At 63.6% G+C, this 22,285-nt stretch overlaps 3 protein-coding genes across 4 annotated transcripts; 2 read left to right on the top strand and 1 right to left on the bottom strand.

The window, feature by feature from the left end:
* The first annotated feature begins 5,727 nt into the window (after positions 1 to 5,727).
* Positions 5,728 to 7,120, top strand: EIF1 (eukaryotic translation initiation factor 1). Its single transcript, XM_027666334.1, has 4 exons — positions 5,728 to 5,881; positions 6,228 to 6,391; positions 6,479 to 6,580; positions 6,900 to 7,120. The coding sequence occupies exons 1-4, from the start codon at positions 5,851 to 5,853 to the stop codon at positions 6,942 to 6,944; spliced, it is 342 nt and encodes a 113-aa protein (XP_027522135.1). The 5' UTR covers positions 5,728 to 5,850; the 3' UTR covers positions 6,945 to 7,120.
* A 3,160-nt stretch (positions 7,121 to 10,280) lies between these two features.
* LOC113958224 (gastrin/cholecystokinin-like peptide) lies at positions 10,281 to 10,684 on the top strand. The gene is made up of 2 exons (XM_027666335.1): positions 10,281 to 10,473; positions 10,560 to 10,684. Exons 1-2 carry the CDS (start codon positions 10,281 to 10,283, stop codon positions 10,682 to 10,684), a joined length of 318 nt encoding a protein of 105 aa, XP_027522136.1.
* Positions 10,685 to 10,919: 235 nt separating this feature from the next.
* On the bottom strand, positions 10,920 to 18,207 carry HAP1 (huntingtin associated protein 1). 2 transcript variants are annotated; one of them, XM_027666329.1, is made up of 15 exons: positions 18,069 to 18,207; positions 16,076 to 16,152; positions 15,839 to 15,955; positions 15,636 to 15,736; positions 15,317 to 15,425; positions 15,104 to 15,182; positions 14,871 to 15,001; positions 14,718 to 14,792; positions 14,495 to 14,632; positions 14,345 to 14,412; positions 14,092 to 14,259; positions 13,598 to 13,911; positions 13,292 to 13,510; positions 12,735 to 12,837; positions 10,920 to 11,901 (listed from the first exon to the last, which is right to left on the bottom strand). In XM_027666329.1, the coding sequence occupies exons 1-15, from the start codon at positions 18,163 to 18,165 to the stop codon at positions 11,505 to 11,507; spliced, it is 2,193 nt and encodes a 730-aa protein (XP_027522130.1). In that variant the 5' UTR covers positions 18,166 to 18,207; the 3' UTR covers positions 10,920 to 11,504. The 2 variants fall into 2 exon arrangements, with proteins under 2 accessions (XP_027522130.1, XP_027522131.1); XM_027666330.1 differs by lacking the exon at positions 12,735 to 12,837 and having other exon boundaries at positions 11,738 to 11,901.
* Positions 18,208 to 22,285: the final 4,078 nt, after the last annotated feature.

Raw genomic sequence — 22,285 nt, 5'->3', positions numbered from 1 at the left:
AGCGTGGCCATCCCAGCTCCCGGATCCCAGCTCCAGCTCCCAGCCTGGCAGGGCGGGTTCCACGGCCAAGTGTTTTGTAAGAGGCAAATCCCTGCAGCGCCAGCGTCGTGCCGGGACGGGCAGCCGGGCTTGGCACTGCCAGCGTGCGGGAAGGAGCGCTGGCCCACGGCCAGTGTTTGGCCCTCGGGGAGTTGGCGTGGGCAGCGATGAGTGTGCCGGGCTGCGGGGCAGGGGAGGGGCCGGGCTGCGGCTGGAGCTGCGTGGGGACGGGCTCGCACCCTGCGCGGCTTTTGCCTCGTCAGTGAAATACGAACCGGAGCGAGGCAGGTGCTGACCGAGGTGTTCGGCCTCACCTGCCCCTTCCCTGTGCTCGAGTCAGCAGAGTGGGGACAGCTCTGCCCCGTGCCCGCCATTTCTGCTGCTGTTACCCCAGAAATCTCCTCTCCTTTACCCCTCGCTCAGCGAGAGGTGGATTCAGCCCAATGTCCACTCCCTGTCACACCAGGGAAGGGTCGGATGCCTGAGCTGTTTGGCAGCTGGGCTGGAACCTCCCCTGGCAGGAGGGAGCAGTGGGGTAAGCCCAGCCTGGGCTGAGGGGCACGTGGCAGTGTAAAGTGGGCACCAATGCTCCAGGGAGGGCAGGGGGTGCTCCTCTCATGGGCCCTGGAGCCCCCACACACAGAGAGCTGCTCAGCAAGGCTTATCCCCCCCTGCCCCTTTTGTGCCATGACTCTGCCGAGATCCCAGCAGTGCCAGTGGCAGCACAGGGCGGGTGTGAGGCACCTAGGAGGGTCTCACTGCACTTCCCAGTGCATTCAGGTGCACGGCTGGAAAGGGCCCAGATGGGCCCGTCCTGTGTCCACAGATATCACCAGTGCTGGTACTGGTTGTGAGCTGGCACATGCCAGGAGCCCAGCTTGGCAGGATTCCAGCAAAGGCTCATCCCAGGGTCTCTCCCTGGCCCAAGTTCTCTCCCTGGTGTGGAGCAGGGAGCTCCCTCCAGAATGGAGTGGCACTGCCTGGCTCAGGCAGAGTGGAAGGGGAAGACAAAAGCAGGGGACTTTAGGGCAGGAACGTGGAATCATGGAATCCCAGAAGGGTTTGGGTTGGAAGGCATCTTAAAGATCAGCCATTTCCAATCCCCTGCCATGGGCAGGGAGACCTTCCACTAGACCAGATTGCTCCAAGCCCTGTCCAACCTGGCCTTGGACACTTTCAGGGATGGGACATTGAGAATGGCCAGAGCAGGGCCGGAGTTGTGCAGGGCAGCACTGGGGGATGAGTTATGTCCCCAGCTGGATCCCGTGTCCCTGGCTGCTCCTGCTGGCCAGCCCGGCCATGCTGCAGTGAGGGAGCCAGTGGGAGCTGAGCCTGGCACCTTTGCCCCTTCCCATGGCACTGGAGCAGCTCTGTGTCCCATGGCCCAGGTCTGACAGCAAAGCAGGACGTGTCTGGCAGGAGCAGGTTCACTGGGGTGTGTGAATGTCCTCCTGCCTGATGCCGAGGCTCTGAGTCAGCCCCGCGCTGGCTGCGCCTGGTGCCGACAGCTCCTGACTCCAGGAGAGATGGAATGAAAATCCTGCCATGGGTGCCTGTCCCAGCTGCTCGAGTGTTCCTCGATGCCTGGGCCGGGCCCCTCCAGTGCAGGAAACCCTCCAGCCCTGCTCCCCATCACTAGGCAGGGCCCAGCACTTCCCAGGCTCCCAGGGCTCTGTGGGTGTCTGATGGAGAGCAGAGCTGCTGCCCCGAGATGCTCCCATCCCTCCCAGTGCCTGTGGTCCCTGTTCCCATGTCAGGTTTGCTCCAGGCTGATGCCGAGTCCCCAGCCAAGGGACAACCCTGACAAGGTGGACAATTATTTGATGTATCCCCTGCGATGTGAGCGTGGAGTGACATCTACACAGGGCATCGATCCCTGCCGGGAGAGTCTCTGTGGGTGCAGGACAGAGCTCATGGGAACCACATGGGAACTGGCCAGGGATGCAGTGGGCAGCACAGCACCTCTTCTCTGCAGGAAAACCATGGGATCCCCAGGATCCTGGAGAACCCTCCCTGGGAGAACCCCTCAGCACCTCTGTCCCCAGGCCGGGAGGGACAGAGCTGCCTTGTTCCATCGCTTGCGCACAGGTACCGGCAGGGGGGCCGTGCCCGCTCACCTGCCCCGGCAGCACGGCCAGGCTCAGCCCGTGCTTGGAGCTCTCCTGGCACCTCGCGGAGAGCAGCGGAGTCACAGCAGTGCAGGGAGGGGGCCCCGCCGGGGGAAGCGGGAGCTGAGCAGTGCGAGGGAGGGTGAATAAACAGCCTTAAACGAGTGATTGTGACACACCCGGAGCCACAGCGGTGCCCCGGGGGTCACTGGGTGAACAGGAATCGGGATGTGCCGGCCCTTGGTGAGCACACAGGGCTGAGGGGCTGTGAGGGGGAGGCGTGTGGGACCCTTTGAATGTCTGTCACACCGTGTCCGGTGCCTCCATCCCGGAGCATCCGACAGCTGGGACCACAGCGAGCATCCCACAGGCCCCAACCGCGGGTGGGCAGCAGCCAGTTCACACAACAGCCCAGGGTCTGCAGGCTTTGGGATGTGAATGCCAGGAATAGCTGTGCAAGAAAGGGAATGTGGGACTCGAGCAGGGATTCCCTGAGCTGCCGCTGGCCCCGTGACAGCCGGGCTCACCCGGCCATGCCGCAGCTCTTTCCAGGAGCAGGTTAATCACCAGGCTGACGCCTGTCAGTGCTGCCTGTGCTGATTAATGGGATCAAATACTGTACATCAGACATCCAGCTCATCCTGAATCCCGTCTGAGCAGTCGCACAGAGGCTGCAGGAAGGATGTTGGAGGAGAAAAGCTGGTTTCTAGGAATGTCCCAGCCCGGAGGGCATTGCTGAGCTGCAGGAGAATGCCGGGGTGATTCCTTCCTTTCTGCTGCACTTCCCGGGTGTTCTGAGGGGCACCAAGACCCTCCACCTTAGAGCACAGGGTGAAATGGCCTTGCAGGACACAATGGGGAGAGACCTGCAGTAACCCCGGGCTGGTCGCCCACCAAGAGCCCCTGAAAGTCCCCAGGGCCACTGCTGCAGGACCCCCACAGGCAGGGTGGAGCTGCATCACCCCGGGCTCCCCAGGCCACACGCACACAGGGGCACACGGGAGCATCCCCCCAGGATCCCCGGCACTGTCAGGGGCACTGGTGCTGGGCAGGCCCTGCCCTTGCCACCAGCATGTTTCCTTATCTCAGGGCTGCCTGTGCCACTCGCTGCCCAGGAGCCACCCCGACCCCCAGCACCACTGCGGTGCCTTTGAGTGATCAGTGACAGTGTCACAGGACTCGGGTGGCTCTGGGCCCCCTGCTCCTCCTGCTGCCCCTGAGCCGACCCTGGCAGGTCACCTGGCACTGCCACGGCCCCCGCACGGGGTTTGCTGTGCACGGAGCCCCCGCACAGCGCGGGGGGACAGGGGCCGATTGTCTGCCGGGCGCCGGGCACAAGGACACGGCAGCAGCTCGGTGCTGCCTCCGGAGATGCTCCTGCAGGAGACCGGCATTGCCACCTCGTGGGGAGCCGGGAGCGGCACCTCATCGGGCAGGACAGGGCAGGACCAGCACCCAGAGGTGAGGAAGGTGCAGGGGGCTCGGCCCCGGGGCCCAGCCAACGCCACTAGTGACTGCAGGTGCCAGCTCTGAAGGACAAAATCTGATGCAATACTTCCCTGACAGTGCTCAGCCCTGGTGTCCCAAACACACTCCCCTCTTTTTGTCTTGGGCCAAAGGCTCTGGGGGCCCAGCCAGGACACAACAGGGGTGTGCCACATGGACTCTGTGGACCTGAAGTGATGCTGATCAATCAGCTGGGGTGTCCTGGACATCCTGGACGGTGTGCCCAGAGCTGACACCAGACTGGAGATACCAATGGCTCTGCCAGTGTTTGGTGTGGAATATGAAAAGCAGCCCTTTGGCTGCAGCGAGGACTTGGAAATGCCTCCAGCAGAAAGATGCAGTGCAAACCTCTAATTGCCTCCCCCGTCTGGCTACTCCACCGTGCGGCTGTGAGAGATGGCTCCTCAGGGAGAAAGGAGAACCTGATCAGAAACAGAGGAGAGAGGAGAGCCATCTGCTTGTTCAAGGTGGTTGTGGAGCAAATTCACATTTTCATGACAATGTCAGCCAGCTCTGCAGCTGATCTGTCACGTACAGAAGTGACAAATGCTCCAGAGACACCAGAGAGACCCTGGAACACGGCAACGCAAACGGTTCCCTCTGCCTGGTGCAAGAGACACCATTTGCCTTTATCTTAAATAAAACCCCCAAGAATGATGCAATGCCCGAGCGAGCGAGGGCTGCCAGAGCCACAGATGGCAGCACACCCAGCTGCCAGTAACCTGCCGAGCCCACGTCGTGCTCCAGAGATGGATCCGAGGGGAGCAGGGACACCTACACAGCCAGGATCCAAACGGAGCCGAGGAGCTCCACACAAACGGTCCCCAGCCCCGCAGGCCCACAGTCCCCAGGGATGACATTCCCACTCTGTCTGCAGCTCTAACCCACTCCCAGAGGAGAGTTTAGGCTCTGTCTGGATCTGGATGGCTTTTGATTCCCGTAACTGTGCAGGGGATTTACTGTCCTTCTTATCTGGAGTCTCGAGGTATTTTTAGCACCTGTTCCGAGCAGGATGTGGTGTCCCTGTGCCAGCAGCCCCCGCGCTGGGCTGAGCCATTGGGGGCACACCCGCCAGGCTGGGGGTTTGTCCATGGAATGTCCCTGTTTGGCAGCTCAATCCCAATGCCGAAAGCCAGGCTCTGGGTCCTCAAATTAGGACTCAAGTGCCAGGGGGACCATTGTCACACGTTTAAACATAAACCCCTTCCTCTCCTGGCAGAATCCAGGGACACCTTCAGCGCCTCCCCCTTGGCAGCAGAGCCCCAGCCCCGCTCCAGGACCGCGTGTCCTCGGAGCATCTCCCTGCCAGCGGCCTGGGAGCAGCATCCTGGGCTGCCTGCACGTGGGACACAGCCGGTGACAAACCCCAAACTGGGTGTCACACCGGGCACCGGGCATGGCAGAGCTCTGTCACCCCGGGCTGGGGGTCCCACCGCGCACTGAGGGCTGCGAGGGCAGCAGAGCAAACACCCAGAGCGGCCGCAGGAGCCCCGAGGCCAGTGCAGGACTGGCAGGAAGCGGGTCTGGGCTCGGGGGGGGGGGGGGGGGGCACCGGGGGGTGCGGGGGGGGGGGGGGGCCCGACGGCGCTTGGGAGGGACGAAGGGGGTTTGGAAGGGTTTTTACGTTCCCAGGGGGCTTTTGGAGTGTCCTGAGAGGGTCTTGGTGGGGCTAACATGGGGATTTGGAGGGATTTTGGGGGTCGTGGGAGGGATTTTGTGGTTCATGTGGGGGGTTGAGGATCCCGGATGGGGAGCTGGGTGCCCCAGGGGTATTTTGGGGGTTCCCAAGGGGGTTTGGGGTGCGGAGGGGGGGTCCCGGGGTTGGCCCGGGGGGTTGGGGGGGTCCCGAGGGGCCCGGTCGGGGCCTGGTGCTCGCACTGCGCACGCGCTGATCCGCGCGCCGCCGGCTCCCCTTCCGCGCATGCGCCTGGCCCTCCCCGCGCCGGCCGGGGCGCGGCGTCGTGCGCCCCGTGCGTGCTGACGCCCCCGCGCGCTGGCCAATCGCCGCCCTCGCCCGCCGTGCGCGCTGACGTCACGCAGCGGCCGTATATAAGCGGGAGACGACGGTCCCGCCCCCCTGACAGCGCCTCGAGCCGCCGCCGCGAGAGCATCCTCCGCCCAGAGCCGCTCCCGCCGCCACAGCCGCCCCCCAGCCGCCGCCGCCGCCGCCTCCGCCGAGGGAAGGGAAGCGTATCGTATGTCCGCTATCCAGAACCTCCAGCCCTTCGGTGAGGCCCCTTTGTGCGGCGGGGCCGGGGGAGCGCGCGGGCCCCGCCCCGGCCCCGCCCCGTGGCGCAGTTGCTATTCCGGGCCCGGTTGCGTCAGCCGCGGGGGAAGGAGGGAGGGGGCGGGGCCCCAGCGTGACGGGCAGGCGCAGCGGCCAATGGGGTGGGGGCAGGGGCTGGGGCCATTCGTGATTGACAGGCACTGTGGGGCGGGGCAGGGGCGGTCCCAGCGGGTGATTGACGGGTGGGGCCGCCAATGGGGTGCGCTCCTCGTGTGACGGACGGGCGCAGTGGCCAATGTGGCGCGGCGGGGCGGAGCCTGACGGCGCGGTGGGGTCTGGCCCCACAGACCCCTTTGCGGATGCAAGTAAGGGTGATGACCTGCTCCCGGCCGGCACTGAGGACTACATCCATATAAGGATCCAGCAGCGCAACGGCAGGAAGACCCTCACCACAGTCCAGGGCATCGCGGATGACTACGATAAAAAGAAACTGGTGAAGGCCTTCAAGAAGGTGGGTGTGGAGGGGCTGGGGGTCGGCCAGGCATGGCGGGAGGAGGTTTATGAGGTGCTAAGGAGGTTTCTTGTCTCCTTGCTGCAGAAATTTGCCTGCAATGGAACTGTAATTGAGCACCCCGAGTATGGAGAAGTGATTCAGTTGCAGGGTGACCAGCGCAAGAACATCTGCCAGTTCCTCGTGGAGGTAGGACACCCCCGGACTGCTGCTCGTGAAATTAAACACGAGATTAGATAATAAATACACAGCAGGGTGGGAGGGGGAGGAACTCTGTCCCTGCCCCGGGCAGGGGGGTTGGAACCTCGCAGTCTCTTCCAGCCTAGCCCTCTCTGTGATGGTTCTTTCTCTTCTGCTTTAATCCTTGCTCGAGGCAAATTCCCCCCTAGCAGGGTTTGCAGGGGAGTCTCACCTTCCCTCCCTTTGAATGGGGCAGTTCTGGGCACGGGTGGTGTGGGGGAGCACAAAAGCCTCGCTCTGGGCTGTAAATGCGTTTTCTGTCTTGCAGATTGGACTGGCTAAAGACGACCAGCTGAAAGTCCACGGGTTTTAAGTGCCCGTGGGCCTCTGGAGCTTTATGCAAGAAGATTTCCTTACCATGAAATTCCCACCTGTCCCTTGTCATAAGTTTAAAAGCAGCCGGTTTGTGTAATGTAACGATCTTGGGTCCACTGTTGAGTCTGGACTGGTGTAACTGGTGATGTAATAAACTGACACGAGCTCATGCTATCCTGTCTGCCTGTCCCTCATTTCCCAGAGCTCCAGCCTGGAGCCAAAGGTTCCCAGCTGTTCCCAGCTCAGCCCAGGGACTCGGCCTGCCCGGATGGCTCCTCAGTCCAGCTGCGCTTCCAGCCCGGATGATGGGAATCGTGTCCTGCCCAGCCCGGGCCCTGAGCTCAGGTGGGGCACGGGGACATGGCACTGTCCCTTGGGGCAGTGCTGGCTCCCACTGGCACAGGGATCTGGGGAAGCTTGGCTTGGAACAAGAGTGGCAGAAGAGTGACGTGGAGGCTGGATGGCTGCAGCTCGGGTCCCCGCGAGCCCCGAGGTGGGTTAAACTTGTGACAAGGGATCAGTTCTGGACTAACATGAGGAGTAGCCTTGTGGCTGGAGCTGCAGAGCTTTGTGTCCATAGAGCTGCTGCCTCAGGCCCTGTGCAGTAACAACAGCTTTGGTTTCATTTCTAATGTTCTATGTAATGTATTTAAAGTCTTATTTAAATAAAACTGGTTTTCAAAAGCCCGTGCGTGGTGGGTTCCATCGCTCCCTGGAGCCAAAGCACCTTCCCTTCTCCCAGCAGGGGCACAGGCTCAGGGGCCTGGTTGGTGGAACTGGGGGGGTCTGGGGGTGTCCCCCCACTCTGACTCACTGCAGGAAGGGGAACCTGAGCTCCACTGGCACTGTCCCCGCTGCTCCTGCTTGAGCAGAGGGAAAAGCCCAGGAGTGGGTGGGTGCTGAGTCATTCCCTGCCTGGGCACAGCAACCCTCAAACCAGCTCTTGGGCTGCTTTTGTTCCTGTAAGTCCTGTGGGCAGGACCAGCACTTGTGCTTCCCAAAAACTGCTGTGGGGAGGAGGGGGAGGCTCTCCCACCCTGGGTACCTGCTCCTGGCAGCTCCCACAGCAGGTCACGGCTGTTGACCCACTGCCACAATGATCCCCATCTCCCACGGGAGCGCTGGGTTCGTTCGCTGCCTCTTCCGCGGGAGACTTTGCTCTTGGAAACCAAATTACTGCAACTGTGCAACACACTGAGTGCACCGAGGAGGGAGGTGACCTCCAGGCCTGCCTGTACCTTGGGGTGACCTCCAGGCCTGCCTGTACCTCAGGGTGATCTCGAGCCCTGCACACCGAGAGCAGGGGCCAGCTCCAAGGCTGGTGCTCACACTGGGGGTGTGTTCCTGCTCACAGCCTGACACAGCCCAGTCTCTCTGATGCTGCTCCAAAAATTCCTGAGCCCCTGCCTGAGCAGGGGCTGTCGGAGTACATCCAGCCTGGATTCTTCCCTGCTGGCTCTGCCCTTGAACGCAGGAGGGAGGCACCACCTCGTCTGCTGCCAGGACAGCCAGACCCGGCCAGGCAGGGGCAAGGGGGGCTGGGACCACCCCAGCCAGCCTTTGTCCGCCTGGAGAAGGGCCCAGCCCACTGCCCCCGGGTCTGGCCACAAACCTGCGTCAAGGTGCTGCCAAAGCCCGTGACCCCCAAAGGGAGCAGCCGCCATTCCCGTCACCCTGACGGCTCATTTGGTCCAGATTGAGCCATTAAAAGCCACAAATTGGAAAACAATTTGTTTGTTCCTTGTGAGAGGCGCTCGGTGGAGCGAGCAATCGATGGCCGTGAGGGCGGAGGGCACCGCTGCCTCCCTGCCATCCAAAGGCCATTTGTTTTGGGGTGTTTGAGGAGCTCCGACACGGATCGTTGGGAACACGGCGAGCAGGAGCACACAGGACAGGGACACGGCCCAGCCCAGGATGTCAGTCAGGGTTTTATTGAAGGAGGGAGACAAATGGTCTCTAAAACACACCGGGCAGGAGGGTCAATACGGGCAGGAGGGAACATCGATATAGAACGAGGAGCAGACAGGGAATTTTGGGGGGGCTCTGGCAGCAAGCGGTACCCACCCCTCCTGTGACACCCCAGAGCTGGGTACAGGGAGAGACCCAGGGCTGCAGAATGGGGCCTGTGTGAAGAGCCTCACACACACACACACACACCCCCCCCCCACACACCACCTCCTGGCTGTGTGCAGCCCCAACTGGGACCCCAGACATGCCACACATGTATAAACGTACACAGACACAGGTATGGAGGTAGATACGTGTGTGTGTGTGTGTGTGTGTGTGTGCAGACACACAGCTATATGTGGACATGTAAGTGTATATGTTTGTATACACACACATATACATGTATATGTATATACACATATATGTATATGCGCATATGTACCTTTGTGTATGCATAATACACATATATACATACACGTATGTACACGTATGTACACATATATATACACACAAATGTATATATATATATATATATATATATACACACACACACATATATATACATATATATAAAATCCCAGAATCATTTAGGTTGGAAAAGACCACCAAAATCATCGAGTCCTACATTTATGTGTGCATGTATATATATATATATATATATATATGTGTGTGTGTGTCTCTGTGTGTGTCTGTGTGTGTGTATACACGCACACACACATATGTGTGTATATATATGTACATACATATATCCGCCTACATATGAATATATCTTTTTATATATATATATAAAACTATGTATGTATATATACATGTGTTTGTCTGTGTGTGTGAGCTCTCAGTGTGCGTGTCTCTGTGTGTGCAAGGACTCTGTGTGTGTGTTTGTGTATCGGTGTGTCTGTGTGTGTGTGTGTGTGTGTCTGTGTGTGTGTCTGTGTGTCTGTGAGCACACACAGGAGCCTGTGGGGCCCCCCCATAGGGGTGTGGAGCCGCCCCGGGGTGGGGCAGCCATGGCAGTGCCTTTAAAAGCAGGACTGAGCCACAGAGACCCTGGAGAGAGGCACCCACCGAGACACCCACCCAGACACTCTGCCAGGACACCCCACCAGGACACCCACCGAGCCCCAGAGCCTGCAGGTGAGTCCCACAGGGCTCTGCCACTGTTCAGAGGCATCTTGGGGACCAGCTGGGAGTCAGGGATGGAGAAGACTTGAGGAGCAGATGGGAGGGATGGAGGGGGCTGGGAACCCACAGGGAGGGACAGAGGGGACTGTGAACTGGCCTGACCCCAGGAGGAGCACCCAGGTCACTCCTCCCTGCAGGCTGAACACGTCTGGTTGGGGGGGCTGCAGCCCCTCTGCTCCCCTCCCTGCTCAGTCTCTCCACAGCCATGAAGGTGACCCTGTGCTTCGGCCTCATCCTCACCATCGCTGTGACCTCCTGCCTGTGCTGGCCCGTGGCACCGGGCGCTGTGGAGGACCCCCCCCAGCACCCCCCCAGCCTGGTGCGGCGCGACTGGCCCGAGTACCTGTCCCAGGAGCAGCAGCACCTCCTGTCCCGGTTCCTGCCCCACGCCCTCACAGGTACCAGGAGCTCAGGGTAGGCAGCCCTCGGGGGGCACAGCCCGGCCCCCCTGTGCCAGCTCTAACCGCCGCCCTTGCCCTGGCAGAGCTGAACAACCACAAGGGCTTCGTGCACGAGGACGAGGGGATGGAGGCCCTGCACGAGCACTACTACCCCGACTGGATGGACTTCGGCCGCCGCAGCGCCGAGGACGGGGCCGATGCCGCGTAGCCGCGGGGCTGGGCTGACCATGCACGGCACCCACACGCTCAGTGTGTGTCCCTTCCTGCAATAAAACTCTGGCACTACGGCTGCTGCACCCAGGGCTGTGCTGGGGAGAGCTTGGGAAGGGTGGGCAGGGGGAATTTGCCCCCAGCCCCACAGGGAAGCACAGGGCAGAGACCCAACTGCCCATGGCAGGGGACACAGCACACACAAACTGCTCTGTGACTTCACATTTATTGGCCAGGGGACAGGGCACAGCCCAGGGTGAGGGATGTGGCTGGTGGGAGCAACAGCAGCACCCCAAGAAACACCCCGAGCTGTGGGTGCTGCTACTATTGCTACTCAGTGAGTGGGAAAGAGTTCAAACCACCATTCCTTTTAAAAGCCAGTCCAGGTGCTGGCCAGGGGTCCAGCCTGGGCTGGGGAGGTCTCCCCCAGCACATGCAGGTTCCCCCAGGACCCACCTGAGCATCGCCCTTTGTTGCAGCCCTGGAGAGCCCCGAAGGGCTGAGCTGCACCTCGCTCCTTGAACAGGCTCAGCAGAAGCAGGAACAGTTCTTATTGCCAGAAACTGGCTCCTGTGAAGGGTCCATTACCCCCAGCAGGGACAGGGTCAGTGGGCACCCCCTGCACCCCCCCACACATGGGGAGCAGTGCCAGGTTCTGTCCTTGCAGCCAGGGCAAAGCTCTCCTCAAGTGCCAGGAGTGCTGCTGGTCCTGGGCAGCACCTGGAGAGGAGGCTGAAGCTTGTGCTGTCTCCATTTCTCCGTGGATGGGCAAGGAAGAGGGTGTTTCTCACCATGAGCCTGGGGGCTCTGCAGCAGTGTCACGTCAGGGTGCCCCGGGCCCCCCTGTGCCCTCCCTGGGCACGGGACATCTCCCCTCTGGCCACCACCTTGTCCAGCCCCAGGCGCCGCAGCTTCTCCACCAGGTTCCAGCTGAAGATGCTGCTCCTGGGTGGGGATCCATCCTGCCCCCGGGGCACAGGGGAGGGCTGGGGCTCAGCATGCTGGGAGTCCTGGGAGCAGAGTGAGGGGGCCCGCCACAATCCAGTCCCTGGTGCCGAGTGGGAATCTCGCCCCAGCAAGAGCCTGAAGAGTCCCACGGGGGTGCTCGGGGGTCCAGGGCCAAGCACCAGCGTGGAGGGAGACTGTTCTGGCGAGGGGCTGCTGAGGCTCAGCCCCTCAAAGGGCCCACAAGAAGGCACGACGGCATGATACAGACTGGAGGGGAAGAGAGAGCAGAAAGGAGGGGTCAGTGGGGGACCCTGGCCCAGGGCATGCTGCTGCAGGGGCCAGGAGGGGCCTCGGGCAGAGCAGGACCCCCTTTCCTCCTTCACCTAATGAGCCTTGGGCTATGGGACACCCCCGTGCTGCAAACTGCCCAGTACCCCAAAGCTCAGGGCCGGGTGCTGGGGGGTTGTGGCCATGCTGCAGCCAGGAAGGATTGGAACACAGTCCCTGCTCCACAAGCAATTTCCAGACGTGCAGGGTTGTGTCTAACAGTGAACTCCAGCTCACACCAAACCCCAAGGAGCCTGGGGGGGCTCATTAGGGCTAATCACCAGTGCTCATTAATGAAGGGTCAGCCCAGAACCCAGCTGGGGAAATGTCCTGGCTGCTGCCCAGCCACGTCCTTTCCCCGGAGTGCCGGGAGCACACGATGCTCTGTGTCTGGGGCGCTGCTCCCCAGGGTGAGCCCCCCCAGGAAGGCTCTCCATCCCCTCAGGGTGTTGCAGAGTGGGGGGGGGGCAGAAAGGCTGGTCCCAGCTCCCCACGAGCACACAGACAGCCCAGCAGCCAGATCTGGGGATACTTCAAGTGCCGGCATCTCTCAGAGCATCAGAGGCTGCAGGTGGCCCTCGGCCTGCGGCTTCCTCGAGCTGCAGGGAGCCAGGCAGGGGGGGAGGTGGTGAGAGCCAGGGGGCACAGCAAGAGCCGGGGGGCACAGCGAGAGCCGGGGGGCACAGCGAGAGCCGGGGGGCACAGCGAGAGCCGGGGGGCACAGCGGGGCGGGTGCAGGCAGCGCAGGTGGCGGGAGGGGCCACGTGCCTTACCTGGGTGTCACCGTGGTGATCGCAGTGGTGGGGTGGAGGATGTGGCAGGTGGTGATGGTGAAGGTAGACGGGGTCTGGGGGAGGTTGTTAACAGAGAGGAACACTGGAAGGGACAGGAGACAAGGGGTCAACGGGGAGAGGGGGCAGGACACAGGCAGAGAGCGGGGCTGGGGACAGGCGGGAGAGCCAAAGCCGGGCCGGGAGCTCCGTGCGCGGGGCAGAGCTCCAGCAGCGCTGGGGTCCGGTGCCTGCTCAGAGGGGGCTGTGAGCACAGGTGGGACCGGGAGATGCCGTCTGTCCCAGACCTGCCCCCTCCACACGGCCGGGGGCCAGCAGGGGCACACCGGGGTGACGGAGAGGGCTCACCCCACCGGGGTGGCTGCCGGAGAAGGGCCCTCGCACAGCTGCAGATGGAGAGTCCCCGTGGGGACAGGGGGGTGGCAGGGACAGGCTGCTGCAAGAGGGGAGAGTGCAGGGGGGAGCGACGGGAAGCCTGGGCGGGAGGACAGGGGCGTCCTGGGGGCCACGTCCTCTCCGTCCCCTCGCCCTGCGCTCACCCCTGGGGCGCTCCTTGGCTTTGGTGGGTGTTGAGGTAGGGAGCAGCTGGAAGGAGCCAGTGTCCACATCATCCTCCTCCAGATCATTGAGGCTGTACACCTCCTCCAGGTCGATGTCCAGCTGCCTGAAGTCTTTGGTGAGCACCCCGGGACGGGGCACCAGGATCCCGCCCAGGTTGGGTTGTGCCAGCTGCTGCCAGTGGTGGAGTGTCACAGAGCCTGGGGACAGAACACAGCCGGGGGGGCTCAGCTGGTGTCGTTGGAGCCTCATGGCACCTCCAGCTCTGCACCCCCTCTGCCCCTCACCTTCCAGTGGCTTCACGATCTGCAGCTTGTCGGGCAGGTACGTGAGGGAGCCGAGGGAAAAGGTGGAGCCGGCGGTGAGCTCCGAGCCCCCCGAGTAGCTGGTCCCCGTGGAGACGATGCTCTCGTTGGGGGTGAGGAAGCCGCTGGAGTTCGCCCCGTCCCTCAGGCGCCAGAGCTTGCGCTCCCGCTCGGCCTCGAAGAAGGAGCGCTCCTCGGAGGAGTGGCTCTGCTGCCGCACCGACAGCCGCTGCACCGCCGCCTCCAGGTCCTGCCGGCCCGGGGCTGCCCAGTGGGCCCCGCCGGACCCCCCGGCCCTGCTGGCAGGCACAGTGTTGGGGTGCCCAGGGCAGTGGGCCCGGGCTATGCTGGATCCTGCCCTCCCTGCCCCAGGCTGATTCCTGCTCCGGTGTGACCAGCAGGTCACCAGCACCTCGTCTCCAGTGCAGGGGCAGCCGCTGTCCCACCTGGCCCCAGTTAACCCCCCCGGCACTCACCGGGCACCCTCCGAGCCGGAGCAGCTGATGTGGGGGGTGCTGGCCCCCCCAGAGTGGGTGGCTGACAACTGCTTGGAGCCTGGCATGTGGTGGGGAGACTCGGAGCAAGACTTGGCTTTGGCTGCCTGGTTCACTGCCTTCACTGTCTCGAAGACACGCAGGTAACTCCTGCAGGAAGCGGGAGGGGGTGAGCCAGGCACCCCCCGAGACCCCGTCCCATGGCACAGCACGAGCCACCGGTGCCAGCGCTCACTTGTAGTCCGAGGAGGAGCTGTCAGTCCTCTTCCTCATCATGCCCTTGATCTCAGCGGCCAGCGAGTCCTGGAGACAGGGGGGACACAGTGTCAGTAGAGGGGAGAGCAGCAACACCCACCCGAACCATCCCTCACCCCCGGGCGCTCACCACGGGCAGCAGACTGGCCGCGCTGTAGCGGCTCACGGTGCTGTTGGGCAGGCTGAGGCTCCGCAAGCTCTTCACCTCCTCCTGCGCTTCCTGCAGCATCCCCCCGCACTCCGCGTACTTCTCCTGCAGGTCCCGCAGCTGCGGGGACACGGGCACAGCTCGGGCACGGCCCCGGGGGCAGCTGGCAGGACCCCCCACCGGCCGGGACGCCCAGGGCCCTCACCTCCATCCGGAGCTGCTGCTGCACCTCCTTCGCCGCAGTCAGGTGCTGCTGGAGCTCCTCCACCTCGGAGCCGTACTGCGGGCAGGAGCGGGCACGTCAGGGCGCTGTGCCCGCGCCACTCCCCCCACCCCCGGCACGGGCAGGGACCCTCACCGTGCGGCACTTCTGCTGCAGGTCCGCGACCTGCGCCAGGAGCTGCGTGATCTCCTCCTGCTGCCGCGCCGCGTCCTCCGCCCGGTGCGCCAGCTCCTCCGACAGGTGAACGACCTGCTGGCTCGCTTCGGCTGCGGGAGGGCCGGGGTCCGTCACCGCCGGGGCACGGCCCCCCAGCCCCAGCCCACGCAGCGATGCTGGGCACTGCCTGCAGACCCCCCGGCCCCACATACAGAACTGCTCCACGCAGTCGATCATCAGCTGCTGCTCCTGGTCCTCGTACTGACAGGTCTCGGTGGCGATGCTGGTGGCCTGGAGGAGACGGTTGGAGGGGCTGAGTGTGATGGGCAGGACCTCCCACCTCCCTGGGAGGCAACTCGGGTCCCCCTGCAGTGAGTGGGGCAGAGGTGGGCACCGCGGGGCATCCACCAGCTGGCTCTTCTCACCTCCATGCGAAGCTTCTGGTTCTCCTCCTCCAGGCACTTCAGCTTCTGCTGCAAGGTGTCATACTGGAAGTACTGCTGCAGGGACAGTGAGGACTCGTGCCGGCGCAGCCTGGGGACAGCAGGGATGGCACTGAGCACCTGCAGTGCGGGCAGGATGGGGCTGCCCACCCAGGCAGGAAACTGCAACAACTCAGCTCTGTGCTGCTGGAGCCACAGCCACTGAGGGAGGGGAGGGAAGGGAGCACGTCCAGGGCTACCCTGGTGGTGGTGACAGTTCCTGCCCAACCCGCAAGAGCAGCAGTGAGGGACTCCCACTCACGGTGTGGAGGTGGTGGTGGTGGGCTCGCTCTCCTCTGTCGTGGTGGTGTAGAAGTGGAGGAGGTCATCCCGCATGGAGACCTCGTGGCGCAGCTGCGCAATCTGGAGAGACAAAGGGCTTCAGGACATGGCCAAGGGGATCACAGCCACCCCAGGGGGGCACACAGGAGGCCAAGGCCCGGACCTGTGCCCAGGAGCTGTTACCTCCTCCTTGGCCAACTCCAGCTGCTCCTCCAGCAGCTCATTGCGCTCGGTCAGGCTCCGGTTCTGCTTCAGCAGGGACTGCCCAATGCGCGCCGCCAGCTCCAGGTCCCGCTCCTTCTGCAAGGAGCAGGTCTGCCTCAGCCAGGACTCATCCCTTCCCCAGTCCTCACCCACCCCTGGTGTCCCCAGGATCCCAACAGCCCTCAGCCCTCACACAGGTGGGGGGGTCCAACATACCTCATCCAGCAGGTTGGTGACGGCGTCGATGTCGTGGTAGGTCTTGGTGATCCTGACCACCCGCTCAGCACACAGGACTGGGGGAGAGGTCGAAAGGTGAACCCCCACACTGAGGGAGCACTGGCCCAGGGGCTCAGCACTGTCACCCCATTGCCCCCCAGTCCATGTCACTGCTCTCAATGGAGCTGCACAATGAAGGGAATGGGAGGGAGGCAGCACAAGGCTGCTCCAGTTTAGTCACCAAAAAGGACCTTTTATCTGCTGGGCAGCACCTGGCGTGGTGCCAGGCAGAGGTGGGCAGGGATCCTCACAGCCGTGCCACCATCATGGGAAACGGGGGGCTCACACCTCACCCCCAACCCTGCCTGCACCTCGGGGTGGCAAGGAAAGTGCCAAGCCCCCAGCACGGGCACAGTGCCAGCCCCACCACTGGATGCACGGATGGGAAGGAAGGACAGGGAAAGGCCAGCAGTGGAGATGGGATTGGAGGTGACATTTCCAGCAGAAAGCAGGCTGGAGTTCCAGTGTAAATAGCTGTGGGTGGCACCACGCCGAGCCGGTCTCACAGGCAGCGTCCCCTCCAATCTGTCCCCAGCCCCCTCCCCCAGTTCCCCCCCCGAGAAGCCAGCCCTGCCCTAGTTTCTCTCTGGGGGAGGGGATGCTGCACCCCACACCCACCCGATGCCCCTCCAGCTGCACAACACAATGATCCACTCAGCAACAGGGGCAGAGGCAGCTGTGGGCAGCACACTGTGGGAACAGACAGCTGCCCCCAACGCCAACACCACCACAATGGAATGGGCCCCAACTATGGCCCTGCCTCCCCATGCCACTGTCTGGCTCTCTGGATGGGAGAGGAGCCACAAGGATGGAGATGTCTGTCTCCCCAGTACCAATCCTGCCAACTGTGCCCGCAGGCGCTGCCAGACAGTGCCGGGCACACGCCCAGATGGCAGCACTGGAGCTGTGTGGTGAGAGGGAGCCGAGAGCCTGCGCCCCAGACCCCGCTTACACCCTGAGACCTGCCTGTACCCCTGCCCACACCACACAGCACTCCCGATGTTCTTGCTGATGCTCTGCTTCCCCAAGGGTCCGTGCCTCAGTTTCCCCTGGCTGAGCAGCGCTGGCTGCACTCAGGGTCTCCACCCACGTCCCCAGTCACAGCCACTCCCCAGTCCTGCAGACGAAGTGGGTTAACGGGGGAGGCTCAGCCACACAAATCCCATTAGGCTGCCCCAGCTGGGGTTGTGTAATGGTGAGTGTGTTGTCATGGCAATGCCCCCACTCGCCACCCCGGTCCCGTCCAGTCCCCACTGCCCTGGGTGCTGCCCCACGCCCCAGTGGGCACGTACCCCAAACACATCCACGGGAAGAGGAGCCAACCCCAGCTCCAGCCTCAACCCCCTCTACACACCCCAACAGTGCCTGCTCCCCGCGGGGGTCCCCAACTGCACCTCGTCAGGCCCCTGAGCCATTAATTGGAAATAATTAGAGCATGAGCATCGTTACGGTTGGAGCGAGCGGCTGGCCCTGGGAGACGGGGGCTGCAGCGCTGGCAAACATGTAAACACCCATCTGCAGGCCCGATCCGGCGGGATGCGGGAGGGGGAGGGAGGAGGGACCCCCATCCCCACGGGCACACTCAGACCTGGCGGGGGCTCTCGCCCTGTCCCTCCACCCGCTCCCCGCCTCCCTCGGCGAGGGGACAGGTCTCCTTAGGATCGGGGTGAGCCTGGAGGTCCCCAAGAGACTGGGTGGCGGCTGCCCCGGAACGCAGCGAGCGGGACCGGGCTGCGGGAACACACGAGCGGGGAGGGGACGGCACCGCCCGGGGGAGACCCCAGCCGGGCTCACCGCTCCGGACCTGCCCCGGTCCCGGGAGAGACCTCGGCCCCGCCGCTCCGGACCAGCCCCAGAGGAGCCCGGCCCCGCTGCAGCCGCATCCCCATCCCCATCCCCATCGCCGGGGCGGGACCGCTCGGGCCGCCCTCACCTTCCTCCAGCTCCCGGGCGATGGGGTCGGCGCCGCCGCCGCGCTCCGCGTTCCCGTTTAACTCGTCGTAGGCGGCGGGGCTGCTCCAGATCTCCATCGTGCCGAGCCCACCCAGCCGCGCCGAGCGGAGCCGCTGCAGCCTCTCCCTCCCCTATTTATAGGGTCGCTCCGTCCGCTCGCACCTGCCCGGCGCGTCCCCCGGCGGCGGGGCCGGGGCTGGGGCTGGGGCCGGGACCGGGCGGGGGCGGAGCCGGGCGGGAGCGGGGCGGGGGCGACGGGGGTGTCAGAGGCTGCTCGGGAGTGCCCACTCCCCCACTCACACGAGCCACCTCGGGCAGACGGTCTCTCTCGGACATCCCCGGACCGGGCTCCCCGTTGGGGCACCCACAGCAACAACCCTGCTCAGCCCCGGGGGGCTGGTGCAGTTGGGCTCTGTGTCCCACCTCTGGTCCCAGCTCACGGACATGGGGGGTCTGGACACATGGGTCCCCAAGGGTGATGATGAATGCGGAGGGGACACTGAGGGTCCCCATGTAGCAGCTCTACAGGGCTGACCCCAAGGGTTATGCACAGACAGCAGCTTCTGCCCCTTGGGAGGGACAGGGAATGGGTTTGGGCCCTGTGAGGATCAGGGTCTGCTTTTTCCAGCCAGCCCTGCTCTGCCACCCCAGGCCTGGTCCCCCCATCATCACCCACACAGCCACCACACACCCTGCACATGCAGTGCCCAGTGTGGTGCTGGGACCCGCCCGGTTCGTGAGCTGGGAAGGGGCTTTTCCCTCCCACTCAGCACCCCTTGGCTCTGAGCATGGGCTGGCACGAGCCTGGCCCCCTCCATGCCCCATCGAGGCTCCCTGTGCTCCCTGGCTGGCACCCTCAGCTCCCCACAACCATTCTGGTGCAGAGGCAGCACGGAAGCAGGAAAGCTGAATAAATCATGGTGTGCTGAATTATGGAGGAGCTGGCTGGCACGTAGCACAAGCCGCGTGGGTGTGACGCTGGTAATGCCAACGCATGCTCTGCCCGTCCCCACCACCTGCCCCAACGCCCTTCCTTGTTAGCACCCAAATAATGGATGAACGGACGCGGCTGGAGTTGCCCCTCGTGCGATGCCTTCCTTGCCTGCTGGACTCCCACCCACTGGAATCCTGACACTGACCATGTCCTGCCTAACCACTGGACCTCTCCGAGAGGAGGGGCCAGAGCAGGTGCCCTCAGTCCCAGCCTCTCCCTCCTCCTGGCACTGGTGTTTCCCTCGGTGAGGTGAGGGACACAGCCAGCACTGGGCACCCACCCCCCAGGGACCCCAAGGACTTGAGCACACGTCTCCGCGTGGACAGGCAGGAGCTGCTTCTTCCTAATCCCCTCCCCCAGGATTTGCTTCTCTGGGCAGGTTCCCCGTGTCTGCTCAAGCAGATTACAGGGGGCTATTTCTGACGGCAGCTTAAAGGTTTGGGTAAAGGGATGACGCCATGGGCCCCCTCCACACCCACACATGCCATCGGCACTGGGGGAACTGTGACCTGCAGAGGTCCAGCACTGAGAACAGCTGGCCCCATGGATGGGGGTGCCAGGGTCCTGCAGAGCCGGGTGCTCCCTGCCCTGTGGCACAGAGACAGGGCTTGGGGCTCAATCCCTTGTACTGTCACTGCAGGGTCAGAGGTGCTGATGGCTGGGGGGCTGCACCCCACTGCCTGCTGAACAGAGAGGGGAGCAGCCAGATGGGGAAGGCTGCAAGCACTGGCAGGGCATGGAGAGGGCTTGCCCCCACCCCAGCCTGGTGTGGGCAGGGGGTTGGGAGCCTCAGCCCCATCTGTCTCCTGCTGCCCCACATCCATCTGCCCCAGCCCCTCGCTCTAATCCTGTCCTCACCACATGCAGGCCAGAGGCAGAAACAAAGAAGAGATAATCCGTCTGTGCTGAACCCCAACCCCACACCAGGAATGGGCCCCATCACAGTACTGTGGGCATCGCCCCTGCCTAGCCATGGGGGCTGTGGGGTCTCCCCACAGGCATCCACACCCCATGGCTCTGGGGACTTTGCACCAGCACCCCCACAATGCCTGTCAGGCTGTCATGTTTGGGGGGACAGCAGCACTGGGATTCACTGGCACACCCTCTGCCAGCCCCAGCAGTGTGCCACCCCTGCAAGCCACGGCACAGTGCAGGGGAGCAGGGACGTGCAGGGGGTCCCTGGAGAAGACAGAGGCTCTCTCCCAGCATCCGGCTCGGCTCAGCAGAAGCTGCTCTCAGAATTAGCCGGGGATGTTCTGGGTGAGGAAATCCAGCCCGTCAATCCCGTTAGCAGTGATTAGCTCCGGGGCTGCCCTCGCCGTCCCGATCCCGCGCAGCTGCTGCAGCCTGTGCCCCGCTGCCCTTGCCAGCCCCGCCGCCCTCACCAGCCCACGGGCACTCACGGAAATACTGAAGGGTCTCCTCGATCTGTTGGGGGGCGAGGGGGGCCGCTGGCTGTGGGGGGCCGAGGGGGGCTCGCAGCCAGTCACCGTGGTCGTAGCCAAAGACGGTGTCAGCCCGCAGAGTGTAGCGGGGCAGCTGCTCACCCAGCAGGCTGATGATCTCCACCTCGGGGACATCCCCGCTGCACAGCTCTGGGGACAGAGGGGCACGGTGTCAGCCCAGGGTTGGGGGCACATGAGGGGAATGGGATGCATGGGGGCCTTGGCAGGGGAGCACTTCCTGCATCCCTCAGCCCCCTCTGTCCCCTCAGGGTTTGGGGCTGGTGCCACCAGACGGGTCTGCCCCCAAAGCCACTCTTGTGGGGACTGGGGGATCCCCTGCAGTGTGGCACACAGGGACACATCCACCCCAGCTCTGCCCTGCTCCCCCTCGCCCCCCTGCTGTCTGCGGGCAGGGTCCTACTGCCCTCTCCTGGCCACGCTCTGCCCGGCTGAGCGGTGCCGGGGACAGAGCACGGTGTGGGGTGAAGGACGCCAGGACAGTGGCTCAGCCCCAGCAACAGGATGGGGGCAGGATGCAGGACCAGCCCAGAATTGCCCCAGCTCTTCCCCCCCCTTTTCCCAGTTCCCCTGGGCCACCCACTGGCACTGCCCATCCCTACCCACCGGTGATGGTGGCAGCATCGCGGTGTGTGCCCGTGTCCAATCCACGGGATGCCGGGTCAGTGTGGGGACAGGCAGTGACAGATGAGTCTGGGCTGGGCCAGAGGTGGCAGGCGGGTGGGCTCTGGCCGGGGGGATTCTCTCGTGGGACCACGGTGTCCAGTTTGGCTGGTGTTAGGTGGGGGCCCAGCCGCCATGGGGAGGGGCACCGTCCACCCTACCTCCCTGGAGCGGCGCTGCTGGGCAGCAGATTCCCTTCTCCGGGCCCTGCCTGGGGAGAAGGAGCTGTTCAGGTGATGCTCTAGGGACCAGGGACATACCCTGCACCCCCATATCCCCCAGCATCCTGCCACGGGACAAACACCCTCCCAGGGGAAACACCTGCCAGGTTGGGGGCTGGTGAGCACCTGGATGGCATAGCCAGGTCTCAGGTGTCCCTCCTCCCTGCCATTGGGACAGGGGGGCTGTGGGAATGGACCCCAGCTCAGCAGCCACCCCAAATGTGGGGCAGCTTTGGGGGTGGTGAGGGGTCAGTGTACCTGCTATGTGGCGGCTGCTGTGACGTGGGGGGCTCAGCACCAAAGCAGAGACTTGGTGATTTCTGGATCAGTGCCAGGGCCAGACGGGGCAGAGGATGCTCTGAAGGGACGGGGCAGGACCCTGCTTCCCTCGAGGTCCCCGCTGGGTCCCTGCCTATGGAGTGAGCAAGGAAGGAGCCCTCGAGCTTCCTGCAGTGGGCAAACACAGCTGCAGTGCCAGTAAGAGCCCTTGGGAGCTCCACCTTAGAGAGCAAAGTCCGTCTGTTATCCTCTGTCGGTGCAGGGACCTGCTGTGCCACCCAGGGCAGGGCTGGGCAGCATCTGTGTCTGCCCCATCCCAACCATAAACACATCATGAGACAGGCCATAAAACCAGCATATTCTTGCTTTCCTGCTACCTCCAGTAGTCCTGATTTGGGCTGTGCTGGCACTGCCGCCCCTGAGCCCTGGGGGGCAGGAGCCCCTTGTGCAAAGCCCCCTGCCCCACATCCCACTTCCACCACGGTGGGGGCTGCAGCAGCAGCCGCCCCTCATTTTCATCTACAAGCTCATGCCAAGGCATCGTTGCCCTCCCTCCTGGCACATGCTCAGGGTCGCT

This window comes from Corapipo altera, unplaced genomic scaffold, assembly GCF_003945725.1.
Source record: "Corapipo altera isolate COAL_440 unplaced genomic scaffold, ASM394572v1 200, whole genome shotgun sequence".
Lineage (NCBI taxonomy): Eukaryota > Metazoa > Chordata > Aves > Passeriformes > Pipridae > Corapipo > Corapipo altera.
The sequence above is the reverse complement of the archived record's forward strand: the minus strand, read 5'-3'. Positions and strand labels throughout refer to the sequence as shown.